This window comes from Gracilinanus agilis, chromosome 5, assembly GCF_016433145.1.
Source record: "Gracilinanus agilis isolate LMUSP501 chromosome 5, AgileGrace, whole genome shotgun sequence".
NCBI classification, from domain to species: Eukaryota; Metazoa; Chordata; class Mammalia; order Didelphimorphia; family Didelphidae; genus Gracilinanus; species Gracilinanus agilis.
Window position 1 is genome coordinate 155,163,547 of NC_058134.1, and position 14,773 is coordinate 155,178,319.

General features: G+C 36.3%; 1 protein-coding gene across 1 annotated transcript in view; it reads left to right on the plus strand.

Moving 5' to 3' along the window:
- NAPEPLD (N-acyl phosphatidylethanolamine phospholipase D) overlaps nucleotides 1-9,227 on the plus strand; it is a 43,187-nt gene extending 33,960 nt beyond the window's left edge. Inside the window, exons 5-6 of the mRNA XM_044677536.1 lie at nucleotides 4,086-4,200; nucleotides 9,081-9,227. Coding sequence (XP_044533471.1) covers nucleotides 4,086-4,200; nucleotides 9,081-9,209 — 244 coding nt within the window. The 3' untranslated portion in view covers nucleotides 9,210-9,227. The remainder of the gene's footprint in view (nucleotides 1-4,085; nucleotides 4,201-9,080) is intronic.
- Nucleotides 9,228-14,773: the final 5,546 nt, after the last annotated feature.

The following is a 14,773-nucleotide window of genomic DNA, read 5'->3' on the forward strand; positions in this document are numbered from 1 at the left end:
TTTTTCCTTCCTTCCTTCCTTCCTTCCTTCCTTCCTTCCTTCCTTCCTTCCTTCCTTCCTTCCTTCCTTCCTTCCTTCCTTCCTTCCTTCCTTCCTTGTCACATAGCTAGTAAGTATTTGAGGATAGATTAGACCTCAGGAAGATGTCTTCCTGACTGCAGTTCTGACACTATCCATCGCTCCACCTAGGTTCCTCTCATTTTTACCTTACCAGTCTTCTTATACATTACTCCCCCCCATGGAATCTTCAGTCCATTCATGTCTTACTCATTGGTCCATACACACTCTTATCTTGGGGCCCTTTACAGGCCTTCCTCCTTGCCTTTATCATCAAGAATCACTGGCTTTTGTCTTTAGCTCAAGTGTAACCTTTGACATGAAACCTTTCCAGATCCTTCAGTCCCCTCCCAAAGCTTGTTTGTGTTTATTTTGCATGGATATACTATATATTTGTACATGTCACCACCTTCATTAGAGTATGTGCTACTTCAGGGCAGGAACTGTCTCACTTTTGTCTTTGTATCCTCCCTGCTTAGAATAGCCTCTGGCCTTTATTAGTAAATAATGATTACAAATGATGATGATTGTTATTTTTAAAAACCCTTACCTTCTGTCTTAGTATCAGTTTTAAGGTAGAAGAGTGACAAAAGCTATGTAGTTGGGGTTGTCACTTGCCCAACATCGTGTAACTTTGAAGTGTCTGAGGCCAGATTTGAACCAGTTCCACCTGACTCCAGGTGCTCTATCCACTGTGATACCCAGATGCCTCTAAAAATGATTATTTATTGATTACAATTAGCTATTAGTAACTAGATGTCATTTCCCCCCCCCCCTCTTTAGTAAAATAAAAATACTCTGTAGTGTGGTGTAAAGCTGGACTTACAGTCAGAAACTTGAACCTGGATCCAAGTGCTGCCTCTCAAGAAATATACGGGTTATAGAGACGAGAGGTCCTGGGTTCAAATCTGGATTCAGATACTTCCTAGCTATGTGACCCTTGGCAAGTCACTCAATCCTCATTGCCTAGCCCTTACTACTTTTTACCTTAGAATCAATACACAGTAGTGATTCTAAGATGGAAAGTAAGGGTTAAAAAAAAGAAAGAAATGTCCAGGCCTTCTGAACCACTAAAATAATATTTTCTAAACTATTGAACCAAGAAGTGAAAATATATAACAAGCCAATATTATCTCACCACTGGGTCAAAATGTGTTCTTATAATGTGAAAAATTCTCCTTGCTCATAATTCTATGAAGGTTTTCTGTTTAGCATTTATAGAAATCTTTAAATACTCTCAAAAGTAGGAGTGTGAAATTTTTTACTGTCTATGTATCTGTATATTATTTTGGATAGTTATATATGGGTCATTTTTCACTACTAGATTTTAATGTTCATGAAGGCAAAAATTGTCTCTTATTTAAACCTCTTAGTTCTCCTAGGGCTCAGCAAAATGCTGTACATATATAGGTGCTTAATAAATGCTTGTCAAATTGTTGTTAAATGGAAACAGAAGCGAAAGCGAGTACTCCATTCAGATTCTTGCTTCAATTCTTTTTTTAATATGGGCCATACATATACTGTCATACAGAAAACACTTCTATATTGATCACTTTTGAAAGAGCACATTCATACAAAAGCAGAACCCCCAAATAAAACCCTGAAAACACTGATGTGAAAGAAAGTATGCTTCGATCTGTTTCCATCTAACTCTGACAGGTCTTTTTCTGGAGATAGAGGGCATTCTGTGTCATAAATCCTTCAAGATTGTCTTGGATCATTGCTGCTGAGAGTAGCCAAATTATTGATCATCAAACAATATTGCTGTTACTGTGTTCAGTGTTCTCTCGATTATGCTTATTTCACTCTGCATCAGTTCATGTAGGTCTTTGTAGTTTTTTTTCTGAAATCATCTTGCTTATCATTTCTTTTTTTTGGATTTGAAAATTTTTATTTAATTAATTGATTTAGAATATTTTCCCATGGTTACCTGATTCATATTCTTTCCTCCTCTCCTCCCACTCCACTCCTATAGCCAATGAGCAGTTCCACTGGGTTTTTACATGTGCCATTGATCAAGGCCTATTTCCATAATATTAATATTTGCACTAGAGTGATCCTTTAGAGTCTATATCTCCAGTCATATCCCTATTGACCCATGAGATTAATTGGTTATCATTTCTTACAGCACAATAGTATTCATTCTATCACTAACATGTGCTCCAATTTTTTTAGCCATTCCCCAGTTGACGGTCACCATTCCCTCAATTTCCAATTCTTTGTCACCACAAAAAGATCCACTATACATATTTTTGTATGAGTAGATCCTTTCCCATTTTTTTTTATCTCTTTGAGCTACAAACCTAGTAGTGGTATTACTGGATCACAAAATATGTGGATTCTTTTATAGCCTTTTGGGCATAGTTCCAAATTGCCCTCCAGAATGGTTGGATAATTTCACAACTCCACCAGCAATGCATTAATGTTCCAATTTTGCCACATTCAATTCTATAAGAAGAAGAAGAAAGAAATTTCAGGCACATTTTTGCTATGTCACTAAATTCTTATGAAATCTGGAAAGACAGCAACTGCCCCTCATGCTGATTGCTTGGAAAACAGTAACTATTATTGCTAAAAGCCTCTTGAGGCTATTATTCACCTAATAGGAACATTAAATAGCCACCTCCACATAGTACAAATAGGTAACCTTTGCTAGAATTTGTGGTGTGAAGAGTTAAAAGTCCTACATGCACTTACTGGCCTTATTCTGTCTTCCATAGTATAAGATTATTGCTATTCACAATGGCGTCTCACTGGGATTAACAGTATAGTTAAAAGAAAACCCCAAATTATATTTCAACCTCAGAATTGGTGGTAGTTAGAAGGGGGAACAGGGAGAGAATAAAACTGATATTGCAAAAAGAACAGAAAGTCTTTGAATAATTATTGCATGCTTTTCATAGACTTTGTGGTCATATTTGTAAAAAAGCACTTAGCACCATGCCTGATACATAGTAAGTACTTTATAAATTTTTATTCCCTCCCTTTATTCCATTAAAAGTATTTCCCCCCTAAAACATAGTTTGTATTAGCCATTTTTCTATTGGAGAAAATACTATGCATGCTAAAATGTTTATATCTTCTCTGAAGAGGAAATGGAATTCCTGACCTTCAGTAACTGTCTCCTAAAAATGGTGTAAATTCTTTTCCATTTATTATTTTTTCAGAAGCTTAACAGTGGACACAGAATTGATTTTTGACTTCTAATTCTGTATCCATTGTTTTTATTTTTTATTTTTATTTTTAAAACAACCTTTACTTTCTGCCTTAGAATCAGAAGAATTAGTTCTGAGGCAGAACAGCGATAAGGGCTGGGCCAATCACACGGTTAGGCAGTGTTTGAGGCCAAATTCAAACCCAGGACCTCCTGTCTCCAGGCCTGATACTCTATCCATTAAGCCACCTAGCTGATCCTACAAAGATTAAGATTATTCCTGAAACTGATACCTAGAAGATCAATTTACCTGCATCTATCCGCCGAGCCACCTCACTGTTCCTCTGTACCCATTGTTAAGCTTTACTAAATCATGCCAACTATCGTAGAAAGTGACATACCTCATTTTTATTGCCTGGAGGATTCTTTAAGAGGAAATCCAGAGGGGCAGCTGGGTAGCTCAGTGGAGTGAGAGTCAGGCCTAGAGACAGGAGGTACTAGGTTCAAACCCGGCCTGAGCCACTTCCCAGCTGTGTGACCCTGGGCAAGTCACTTGACCCCCATTGCCCACCCTTACCAATCTTCCACCTATGAGAAAATACACCGAAGTACAAGGGTTTAAAAAAAAAGAGGAAATCCAGAGTGCTCAAAAAAAGTCTTTTTGGTGATGGAATTGCATAGGGATAAATGAGCCAGTTAAAGAAAGAAAAGGAAGTTTTTATTTTGTAGAAGGTTGATAAGGAAACAGTGTTTCCCTTTCAGTTAGCATTTATCTTTTGTGCAAAGCAAACGATTAATAAAAAGAAAAGAGTGGGTTAGGATACAATTTATACTGATGAAGCTAGACTTAATTATTTTTGTTCTCTTTTGTTAGGTGGTTTATGAAATACCAACATGTAGACCCTGAAGAAGCTGTAAGGATTCACATCGATGTTCAAGCCAAGAAATCTATAGGTATTCACTGGGGAACCTTTGCCTTAGCAAATGAGGTGAGTCTGAATCTGGCCTAAAAAATCATTTCAGATTTCTTTAGCCTTTGATTTCTGTGTCTGAGTCCCTTATGTTAGAATTCAAGCACACTTACTGAGGAAAATGTTCAGTGAGAGCTTTACATACATTCTCATTTCATCTCTAATCCAACCTATGAAGTAGCTACTACTATTATCTTCATTTTATGAGGAGGAAACTGAGGCTCAAAGAGAGAGTAAATGATTTTTCCAGGGTCACAGAGCTAGAAAATATGCATGAGGCAGGTTTGAAACTCAGGTGTTCTCAACTCCTAGGTTTAGCAGTGTCTTCATCAATGTCATGTTGCTTTTTGAGTAATGTTTTATATTTATCTCCAAGTACTCAGATAGATCTGTGCTATTTATCAAAGTGGATGTGCCCTTGATAAACTGATCAAAACTCATTCATTTTTAATCTACTAAAGTTTTTAAAATTTATATTTCAATATATCAAAAGAACTTTGATTTTGTTTCAGTGGGTAATCACAGGACTGACAAAGATGAAGGCCATTTGGTACCTTTATGAGCTGTGGTCAGAAAATTCACCGGCATTCTGGTGATAAGCTTTCTTATTTGTGCATCTGGAGCTGTGATTTCACTGTGTAGATGGATCCTGGGGTGGAAACTTCATCACAGATGAAAAAAAGAGTGCTTAGTTCTAGAAAAAATAAAAGTTAACAACGTACTAAAGTCTGTTAAGGACATTGTGATTCTCAAAAAAACGTTCTCTCTTCTCTTTTCTGTTTTTCCTTTCTTCTCCTGTTCTCTGAGACCTGAATCTGAACAGAGGGATAAAGTTAACCTAATCCTAGTGGGTGTCTGCCAAAAATAAAAATTATTCTGTCATTAATAAGCTCCTAGTTTTCTTGTACATGAGCTGAAAAGCAAATTTGTGGTCACACTTAATGTCTTACTGTTATACTTTGCCATTGATTCTAGTTCACTTAAGTGAAAGTGATTCTCTGCAAAACCACTTCCTCTACAAAACCATTTCCTATAGCAACCAGGCCTTGCTAGATATATTGCTTACTACCTCATATAATTTAATGATGCACAACCTTATTTTGCACTGAATTTAACACACGATATTGCATTTGGATAAATGTTTTAAGAGTTGAAATAGAGTGAGTAAATGGTGACTCATATCTATTATTTCAACAACTAATGATTTATCCAGCATAGGAAAAATTTATTTTAGAGCCATGGGATTCTGTACTCAAGAGTTGGAAGCAACTTTAGAGATAGCAGAATCCAACTTCTTAGTCATTGGAGGACTTACCCCACTTCTAACTACCCACTCCCCCAATCCTTGGGAGGTCTTCTTATTCATGAACCAGAGAGGAAATTTGTGGTCACACTTAATACTCGAATATACTTCAAGCTCTCTCTGCTTAAACACTGCTAGGTAATCTACTGGATAAAGTACTGGACTTGCAGTCAGGAAGACATGAGTTCAAATATGACCTCAGATATTTGTATTTATGTGACCCTGGTCAAGTCTTTTAACCTCTGCTTCAGTTTCTTCAGTTGTAAAATGGGAATCATAATAGCACTCCCCTCCCAGGGTCCTTGTGATAAGTATAAAGAACCATGTGGTCTATAGCTCAAGATTTCCCTTCTGGTTGACATTGATTGATCTTTGGGTTGGATTTGTTTAACTAGTTATAAATATATTTAACTGTGGTCTATGAACCTTTCTTGAACTTTTCTGCAAGAAGATAGTGAAATACTTTGTCAACTATATTGTTAAAATCAAGATGTTCTATTTATAGTTCTTTGTTCCACAAATTCAATAATCCCAATTGATTAACAACTTCACTGTTTCTTATTGGACAAATGCTGAGTTTTAGTAATTCCTGCTCCCTTTTTTAAAGTGTCCAGAGATGATCTAATTAACAATCTTTTCTAGACTTTCATTGGAGATCCACATCTGGCTCCCTTGTTGAGTTTCTGGGGTCTACTTTTTTTCTCCCTTTTGGAAATAAAGATATTATTTGTCTATCACCAAATAGTGTCTGTCTGTCTGTCTGTCTCTCTCTCTCTTTCTCTCTCTCCTTCTCTGTCTGTCTCTCTCCTTCCTCCCCCTTTCTCTCTTTCTCTAGCTGCATTCACATCTGAAAATTCCTTTGGTACCTTGTTTTATTATATGTATATGTAGTTATTGAATTTGGAATCAGTGCAAGAGTTTTATGGATTCATGATGAATTTATGTTTTTTAATCTCTTCACCCTCAATATTGCATAGTCATTTTAATATTCTTTTTTTTAAACCCTTACCTTCCGTCTTGGAGTCAATACTGTGTATTGGCTCCAAGGCAGAAGATTGGTAAGGGCTAGGCAATGGGGATTAAGTGACTTGCCCTGGATCACACAACTGGGAAGTGTCTGAGGCCAGATTTGAACCTAGGACCTCCTATCTCTTGGCCTGGCTCTCAATGCACTGAGCTACCCAGCTGCCCCCCATTTTAATATTCTTATTGGATTGACTATGTTCATATCAAACCTTCTCTTCTCTAAGCCTGTTATTTCATAGTTGTGCGACCCTGGGCAAGTCACTTAATCCTCATTGTCTAGCCCTTACCACTCTTCTTTCTTGGAACCAATACACAGTATTGATCTAAGATAGCAGGTAAAGGTTAAAAAAAAACCCACCGTATTTCACCTCTTTGCTCTTCCCTCTCAACAGTGAACCTAGACAACCACTCAGATGATAGTAGCCATCTGTTTCAACCTCTTATTTTAACTCTGTATTTCAGAACCTCTCTTAATCAGGTCTTATTTTCTCTATTCAGTTCAATAGGCATTTTATACTTATTATATATAAGGCTTTATCTAAGGGAACACAGAGATAAGAATGAAAGTTGCTGCCCTCTGGGAGCTTACATTCTGTTGGAAGGAAACAACATGCATATAAATAAGGAAATAAAAAATATACAAAATAAATTAATTTGGAGAGTTGTGAAGAAGCACTGTAGTGAGTTGGAGGACTAGGAAAGTCCTTATTGGGGAAGTGGCACTTGAGATCAGCCTTGAAGAAACACTTGGATTCTAAGAATTAGAAGTGGAGGGAGAGAATTGCAGACTTCACAGAGATAAGGGATGTTATTTATGGGGAACAGCAAGTAGGATGGTATGACTAAAACAGAGAGAGAGAGGGAATGATATGAAATACAACTGGAAAGAAAGGCTGGCGACAGGTTGTAAAGGATTTTAAATACAGAGGTTTCTATATTTTATCCTACAGGCAATAGGGAGCCACTGAAAATTCTATTTCCTTGATTTTTACTGTTTGATATGATCGTGTCCTGGGGGGCAACTAAGTGGGAGACCCTGTGTTCAAATCTAGCTTCAGATACTTCCTAGCTGTGTGACCCTGGGCAAATCACTTAACTCCAATTGCTTAGCCTTTACACCACTCTTCTGCCTTGGAACCAATACATAATATTGAATTTGAGATGGAAGGTAAGGTTTTTTGTTTGTTTTAAGAGAGAGAGAGAGAGAAAGAGAGAGAGAGAGAGAGAGAAAGAGAGAGAGAGAGAGAGAGACAGAGAGACAGAGAGAGAGAGAGAGAGAGAGAGAGAGAGAGAGAGAGGAGAGAGAAAAACCAATATATCTTTTCCTGTTAAAGACCTTGGAAATTGAAAAATGAGTACCAGTATGGAGCTGAGAAACTTTTTTGGGAGTAGAGAAATGGAAGGACTTGCTAACCAAACAGCTTTAGGTTCATCAGCTAAAGGACTCTACTACAAAATCTTTAACTACTTCTTATCTCTTGGAAAAAATAGAGTACTAAGTCAGGCATTTCAAGCTGTCCACATGCTTTCTTCTGCTTCCCTTTCCAGGATTATTTCATGTATTCTTTGTCATTTGCCTTGGCAGAGGTGGGTCCCCACATCTCTAAGGCATTCTTTTCTCAGTCTCACCTTATAGAATATCTACTCTAAAGCATAGCTTATAAGCCTTCTACATATAGGAGGCCTTTCTCAGCTCTTAAAATTCTGCTGCCTCCCTTCCTTTCTTTTCTTCCTTTCTAACCCCCTTTCTTGGTAGAATGGAAACTTGCTTTTTTTTTTTTTTAAAACCTTTATCTTCCACCTTAGAATTAATACTGTGTATGGTTCCAAGGCAGAAGAGCGGTAAGGCTAGGCAATGGGGGTTAAGTGGCTTGCCCAGGGGTCAGTCACAGCTAGGAAGTGTCTGAGGCCAGATTTGAACGTAGGACCTCCGGTCTCTAGGCCTGGCTCTCAATCCACTGAGCCACCCAGATGTCCCACAAGAATGGAAACTTTGTGAGGGCAGAGGCTGTTTTGTTTTTGACTTTGTATATGTCATGATTAGTACATAGTGGGTGCTAAATAAATTGAATGGAATTAAAAATGTCTACTTTCTCTATGGCATTATTGATTATTATAGTCTTCCTTCCTCAGGCATTGACCTAACTTCTTTCTATTTCTCTAAATCTAAAGAGACGATTTTAGTTCTTTATTCTTATATGTTTTTACTTTTCATTTGTAGTCATCATTGGCTTTATGCTTTTGTCTTTTGTACATGTTTTTTTTTTAATCTGAGTTCATCATAGAGTTCCCTTCTCAGCAGCATTAATCTTTTTAAGTTTTGTCTTCTCCTTCCCCTTTTCTTTCGTCAGGTTCATTTTTGCTAATAGCTTCGGAATTCCAGTGTTAGTTCCCCATTCCTTTTGAATTGATTATCTTTATAAAGTATCAGGTTTTGAGACTATTTTAGGTTGAAATTTCACTTGTAAATTTCAAATAGTAAAAATATTGTTCATACAACATTAAAATAATTTCTGATGTCTTTTCTAATAGTTCTTATATTGATTCTTTTTTTTGCTTACTTTGCTAGTATTACTTGGATCCTCCTATGAAATTGAAAGAATCTCTAGAGAGGTATGGAATCAACAATGAATATTTTTTCGTCTTGAAACATGGAGAATCAAAAGACATAAAGACTGATGATGAAAACCTTGAATAAATATGGATGATAAGGACTGGGAATAAATATGTATATCAGAGGACTTTTGAAAAAGACCTCATGCTGGTTTTAAAATAGCAAAACAAAATATAAAATGAAGAAATTCATAGAAGATAATTTTCTTTTAAATTTAGAAATAGATTTCTCCAACTTTGCATTTTACTTTATAATAATTTGCACAGACTAGTTAATTTATACTTTAAAGTATTACAGAGTGATTAAAATAATTAGATTAAGTAATGGATGGAATTTAAACGTTCTCTCTTTAAAGGGAGAACATTGCAATGCAAGTTTTTTAAAAAATATACTAATTTAAAGAAGTCATGTATAGGTTGGGTTCCATTTCCAGAAGCTGTAAAAGGTTTATTCCTTTGCTTCAGTTCCGTTCTTTATATAAGGTGAATCAAAATTCCCTGTACAGATATATTTTAAGAACCCTGATCAGTAAATATAACCCCCTAACCACAACAGTACTTTTGTTACTAAATCAATATACATGTCCAGCTGTGCTTTTTACAGCACACATATATGGAGATTTGGGTCTTGCTCGCTCGACTTTTTGAAGTTTTTTTGTTTTTTTTTAATATGGATATAATATGCTCTAGTTGAATTAGGAGGGAGGAGGTAAAGAATGAGGGAAAGGGAGGGAAATGAGAAAGCATTATCAATGAAAACTCTGTTATTTCTAAAAATCAGATCTTTCATGGAGCACATTTTAATTATGTGATGGGCTACATGGAAATTGATATTTTTACATAATTTATATTCACATCTTGATAAAGTATATTAAAAGACTATACCTTTCATTTAGATTTGATCCTGTCCATACACCAGTCTAAATTCTCCTTTTCAACTGATCTTTGTAGTAAATCCTAAAAATATCAATAAGGTTAACTAAAAAAACCCAACAACTTAGTAATGTTAGGGGAACAGCTAGATGACGCAGTGGACTGAGAGCCAGGCTTAGAGAAAGGAAGTCTTGGGTTCAAATATGGCAAGAGATACTTCCTGTGTGACCCTGGGCAAGTGACTTAACCCCTATTGCCTACCCCTTACCACTTCTGCCTTGGAACCAACACATAGTATTGAAAGGTAAGGGTTTAAAAAATAATAATAATTACCTTGTTAGATCAAATAACTTGCAAATAGACTTTTTTTCATTATTAGCAAGTTACTCTAATATAAACATGTAATATCTTCTGCTACAGTCTTATCTAAATACATTTTCTGCATGTAACATTTATAGAATAGTATATTTTATGCCACATATTCTGTACTTCAGGGAGTAGCCAATTAGTCAATAGGCTGACAGATCTGCATGTATGTATAGAAGCACTGTGTCCTGGCTGCAGAGCATCGAATGGCTGAATTCTAACCCTGCCTGGCTCTACCACTGATTTGATTTGATCTTTTGGGCAACTTCAAATAAGTCACCTATGCCTCACTGTCCTCTAATATGTGGATAAAATGTTTTCCCTACCTTCCAGGCATACTGTGAGGAATAAATATTAAAGTGATATTAAAAATACTTTGAAAACCTACAAGAGAAAATGGCTATTTAAGGTATTTGGGTGTCTAAGCAATAGGCACATAGACCAATGCTTCCAAAAATGTACCTTGCCGAATTTTTAGCATCCATATCAGGGAATGAAAAATTGAGGGTGTGGGGGCAGCTGGGTAGCTCAGTGGAATGAGAGTCAGGCCTAGAGACAGGAGGTCCTAGGTTCAAACCCGGCCTCAGCCACTTCCCAGCTGTGTGACCCTGGGCAAGTCACTTGACCTCCATTGCCCACCCTTACCAATCTTCCACCTATGAGACAATACACCGAAGTACAAGGGTTTAAAAAAAAATGAAAAAAAAATTGAGGGTGACCTAACTCATCTGTGATGTATATTTTAAGAGTAACAGCCCATATCTAATCATTGATTTATTATTATTATTGCTTTAATAAATTTTATTTTATTTTTGCTTACAAAGATGCAAAGAGGGTTGTATAATATTTTGACACCAATAGCATAAAGTTATCAACATATCTTATAACAAATTTTCTAGAGACAAAAGTGTACAAATAGGAACACCTTTAATACAAAGTAAAATTGTATAGGAAGATAGGAATAAAAGCAAGGTAATTTTACAGTGGAAGTGCTGAGACCCTATCTACAAACTCCAGTAACTATTGATGCCTAATAGAAGGCAACATCGTTAGCCACTTTCCTGATATTATATACCAAACTAAAAGTTTAACGATTACAAATGAAGCCTGCCTGCCATTTAAATACATATTTTGCTTGAATATTTCTCTTCCATAAGTCATCTGAACATTGTTTCTATTATTTATAAAAGCACCTTTTAAAAGATCTCCAAGCACTTTAGAACAGTCTTAATATTTACCCTTTAAAAACTCATTTAATTTAGACTTCTTGTGAAAATTTTATTACTGTGTTTTAATTGTTCTCACTTTTAAGACTTACTGATACTGTCTTTTTAGTCATTAAAATGTGGAGAATTGAATCCCCTTCAATGAATAACCAACTCTAACTCTTTTAAACATTTCTTTTTCATCCTAATATTTGTCTTTTGCCTTTGACACTTAGGAAGGCTTGCATATGCATGTTCAATGAAGAAAGTTTTCAAATCTTGAGAAGGGTATTATAAAGGGTAAATGATAACAAATCAGATATTTCCTTTTATTCCTAAGTGGAGTAAAGAGAAGTGTGCTTTTGAACCCATCCACTTTTGTTTTTGTTTTTTTGTTTTTTGGTTTTTAAACCCTTAACTTCTATGTATTAGCTCATAGGTGGAAGAGTGGTAAGGGTGGGCAGTGGGGGTCAAGTGACTTGCCCAGGGTCACACAGCTGGGAAGTGTCTGAGGCCAGATTTGAACCTAGGACCTCCCGTCTCTAGGCCTGGCTCTCAATCCACTGAGCTACCCAGCTGCCCCATGAACCCATCCACTTTTAGTCTATCTATTATAAGGTAAAGTCATAATACTCTTTGGCTTGTTAGAATACATATTAATCTTAGTTGTTGTTTTTTTTGGACATTTCCTCCCCAAAGTAATAGACTCCCTTTCTTCTCAAATATCATTCTCTGTCTTTCTCAGAATTGTTGGTTCTAATAATTAGGGGAGAAATCCTACCCAGTCAAAAACCACAGCATTATTCAAGATGGGTCATGATGTCACATGGCATATAATGTTTCAAATACAGCCAAGTAAACTTATCTCTTTCTGTAGCACATCCTTGTAAACTCCACTCCCTATCCCCATTGAGATATTTGGAGAATGTCCTAATTTCAGAACAATACCTAGAGTTGTAACAATCAGTCATTCCAGTTTATGGCTTTGGCAGAGGCAGGGAGAGAATGAATGAAATGGAATCATGGCAGTTGTTGGTAAAGCCCAAAGTTAAAACCAAATGCCAGTTATACTGAGTGCACATATTGTTTGTATGTTTTCATTCATTGTGGAATATGAGAGAATATAGTTTTAAAATATAGTAAAGAAATGTGCCTTTTAAAAAAAGGGATGTAACAATTGATTGCATCACTCATGTAAAAACTATAACTGTGGCCAGAATGTGTACATTACTATTCTCTCCCATCTGGAAGTCTATTTTTGACCTTATGTAATACTTTTCTATTGTAAATATATTGTTATTTTTGAAGTTTGATTTGTGTCAGCTAACCTGAAAAACTCAAATTTTTTCTCTAATGGATTCTTGATTCTCTAGGTAAAGCATTCTTATATCTATGGAATATAAAAATAAATTTGAAGTATTCTTTGGATGTCATAAGCACAAGGATAAATAAAACTGATGCTTATCTTTTGGTTTCTGTATTGCTAAGTGTAGTCTTGGTTTGGGAATTTTAATACTATAAACCCAGCTGAATATATCTGTATCAACACATTGCCATAAAAGCTTATGAAAATAAACTTACTACAAGTACTATTTAAATATTTTTTTAATATACTTTAAATTCCTATTGTTATCATGGATAGGATATGAATGTAAATTGTTTTATTATCATGTAAAACACACTTTCAATTTGGTCATCGTTGTAAGAGCACACCCATATAAAACCCAAACCCCAAAATAAAACCCTAAATACTCTGATGTGAGAGTCTGCTTTGATACACATCCATCTGACTCCAACAGTTCTTTCTCTGGAGGTGGAGAGCATCCTCCTTCATAAATCTTTCAGGATTTCCCAGATCATTGCATTGCTGAGAGCAATCAAGTTTTCACAACTTATCATCATACAATATTGTTGTTACTGTATATAATGTTCTTCTGGTTCTGCCTATTTCACTCTGCATCAGTTCCCACAGACCTTTCCAACTTTTTCTGAAATCATCTTGATTCTCATTTCTTATAGCACAATAGTATTCCATCACCATCATATGTCACAATTTGTTCAGCCATTCCCCAAATGATGAACATCCCCTCAATTTCCAATTCTTTGTCACCACAAAAAGAGCTGCTATAAATATTTTTGTACAAGTAGGTCCTTTCCCCTTTTTTATTATCTCTTTGGGATACAGATCCAGTAGTCCAGCAGTGGCATGACCAGTTCAAAGGGTTTGCAGTTTTACAGCCCTTTGGGCATATATCCAAATTGCTCTCCAGAATGGTTGGATCAGTTCACAACTCCATCAACAATGCATTAGTGTCCCAATTTTACCACATCCCCCTCCAACATTTATCACATTTATCACTTTCCTTTACTGTCATATTGGCTAGTCTAAAAGGCATGAATGAAAATTCTTGGCCAACAGACAGATTTTATTATTTCTTTGTATTTGTATCGCCAGTGCCCATTGTTTTTTTATTTTTTTTAATTTTTAAACCCTTAACTTCTGTGTATTAGTTCCTTGGTGGAAGAGTGGTAAGGGTAGGCAATGGGGGTCAAGTGACTTGCCCAAGGTCACACAGCTGGGAAGTGTCTGAGGCCAGATTTGAACCTAGGACCTCCCGTCTCTAGGCCTGGCTCTCAATCCACTGAGCTACCCAGCTGCCCACGCCAGTGCCCATTGTGGAGGTACTTAATAAATGTTTATTGATTGACAGAAAGCATTAACATTCTTAAGGAAATGTGTATACTTTAAGAAATGCAACATAAAAGATACTGTTTTTAACTTTGATAGAAGTGGGCAGCATTCATTCTATCACAGAATACCATGAGGGAACACTTTTAAGAGCTAATTTTCCCCCCACAATATAAGCATCACAAGAATACTGTTTTTCAACACAAAGGAGTGTGGGTAGTTATTTTCTCTCAAACAATACTTCAGCATTCTGTAACCACATCTATTTGGATGTGGTCCAATGACACATTTTTCTGAATTCCATTCATTTCTGCCTATCCTTGCAGCTCTTATCTCTCTGCCTTCTAAATGCACCAGAGGTTCCATCCAGGGCTGGAGGGCTTCCTCACTTTCTCCACATTGTGACGCTCCCATGGCAGCACTTGATCTGTCCACTTGTCATCCCATGCCCTTGCCACCTGAATAGCCCATCTTTTTCCATCACATTTCCCTGGTGACATCTTTGCTCCTTTTTTC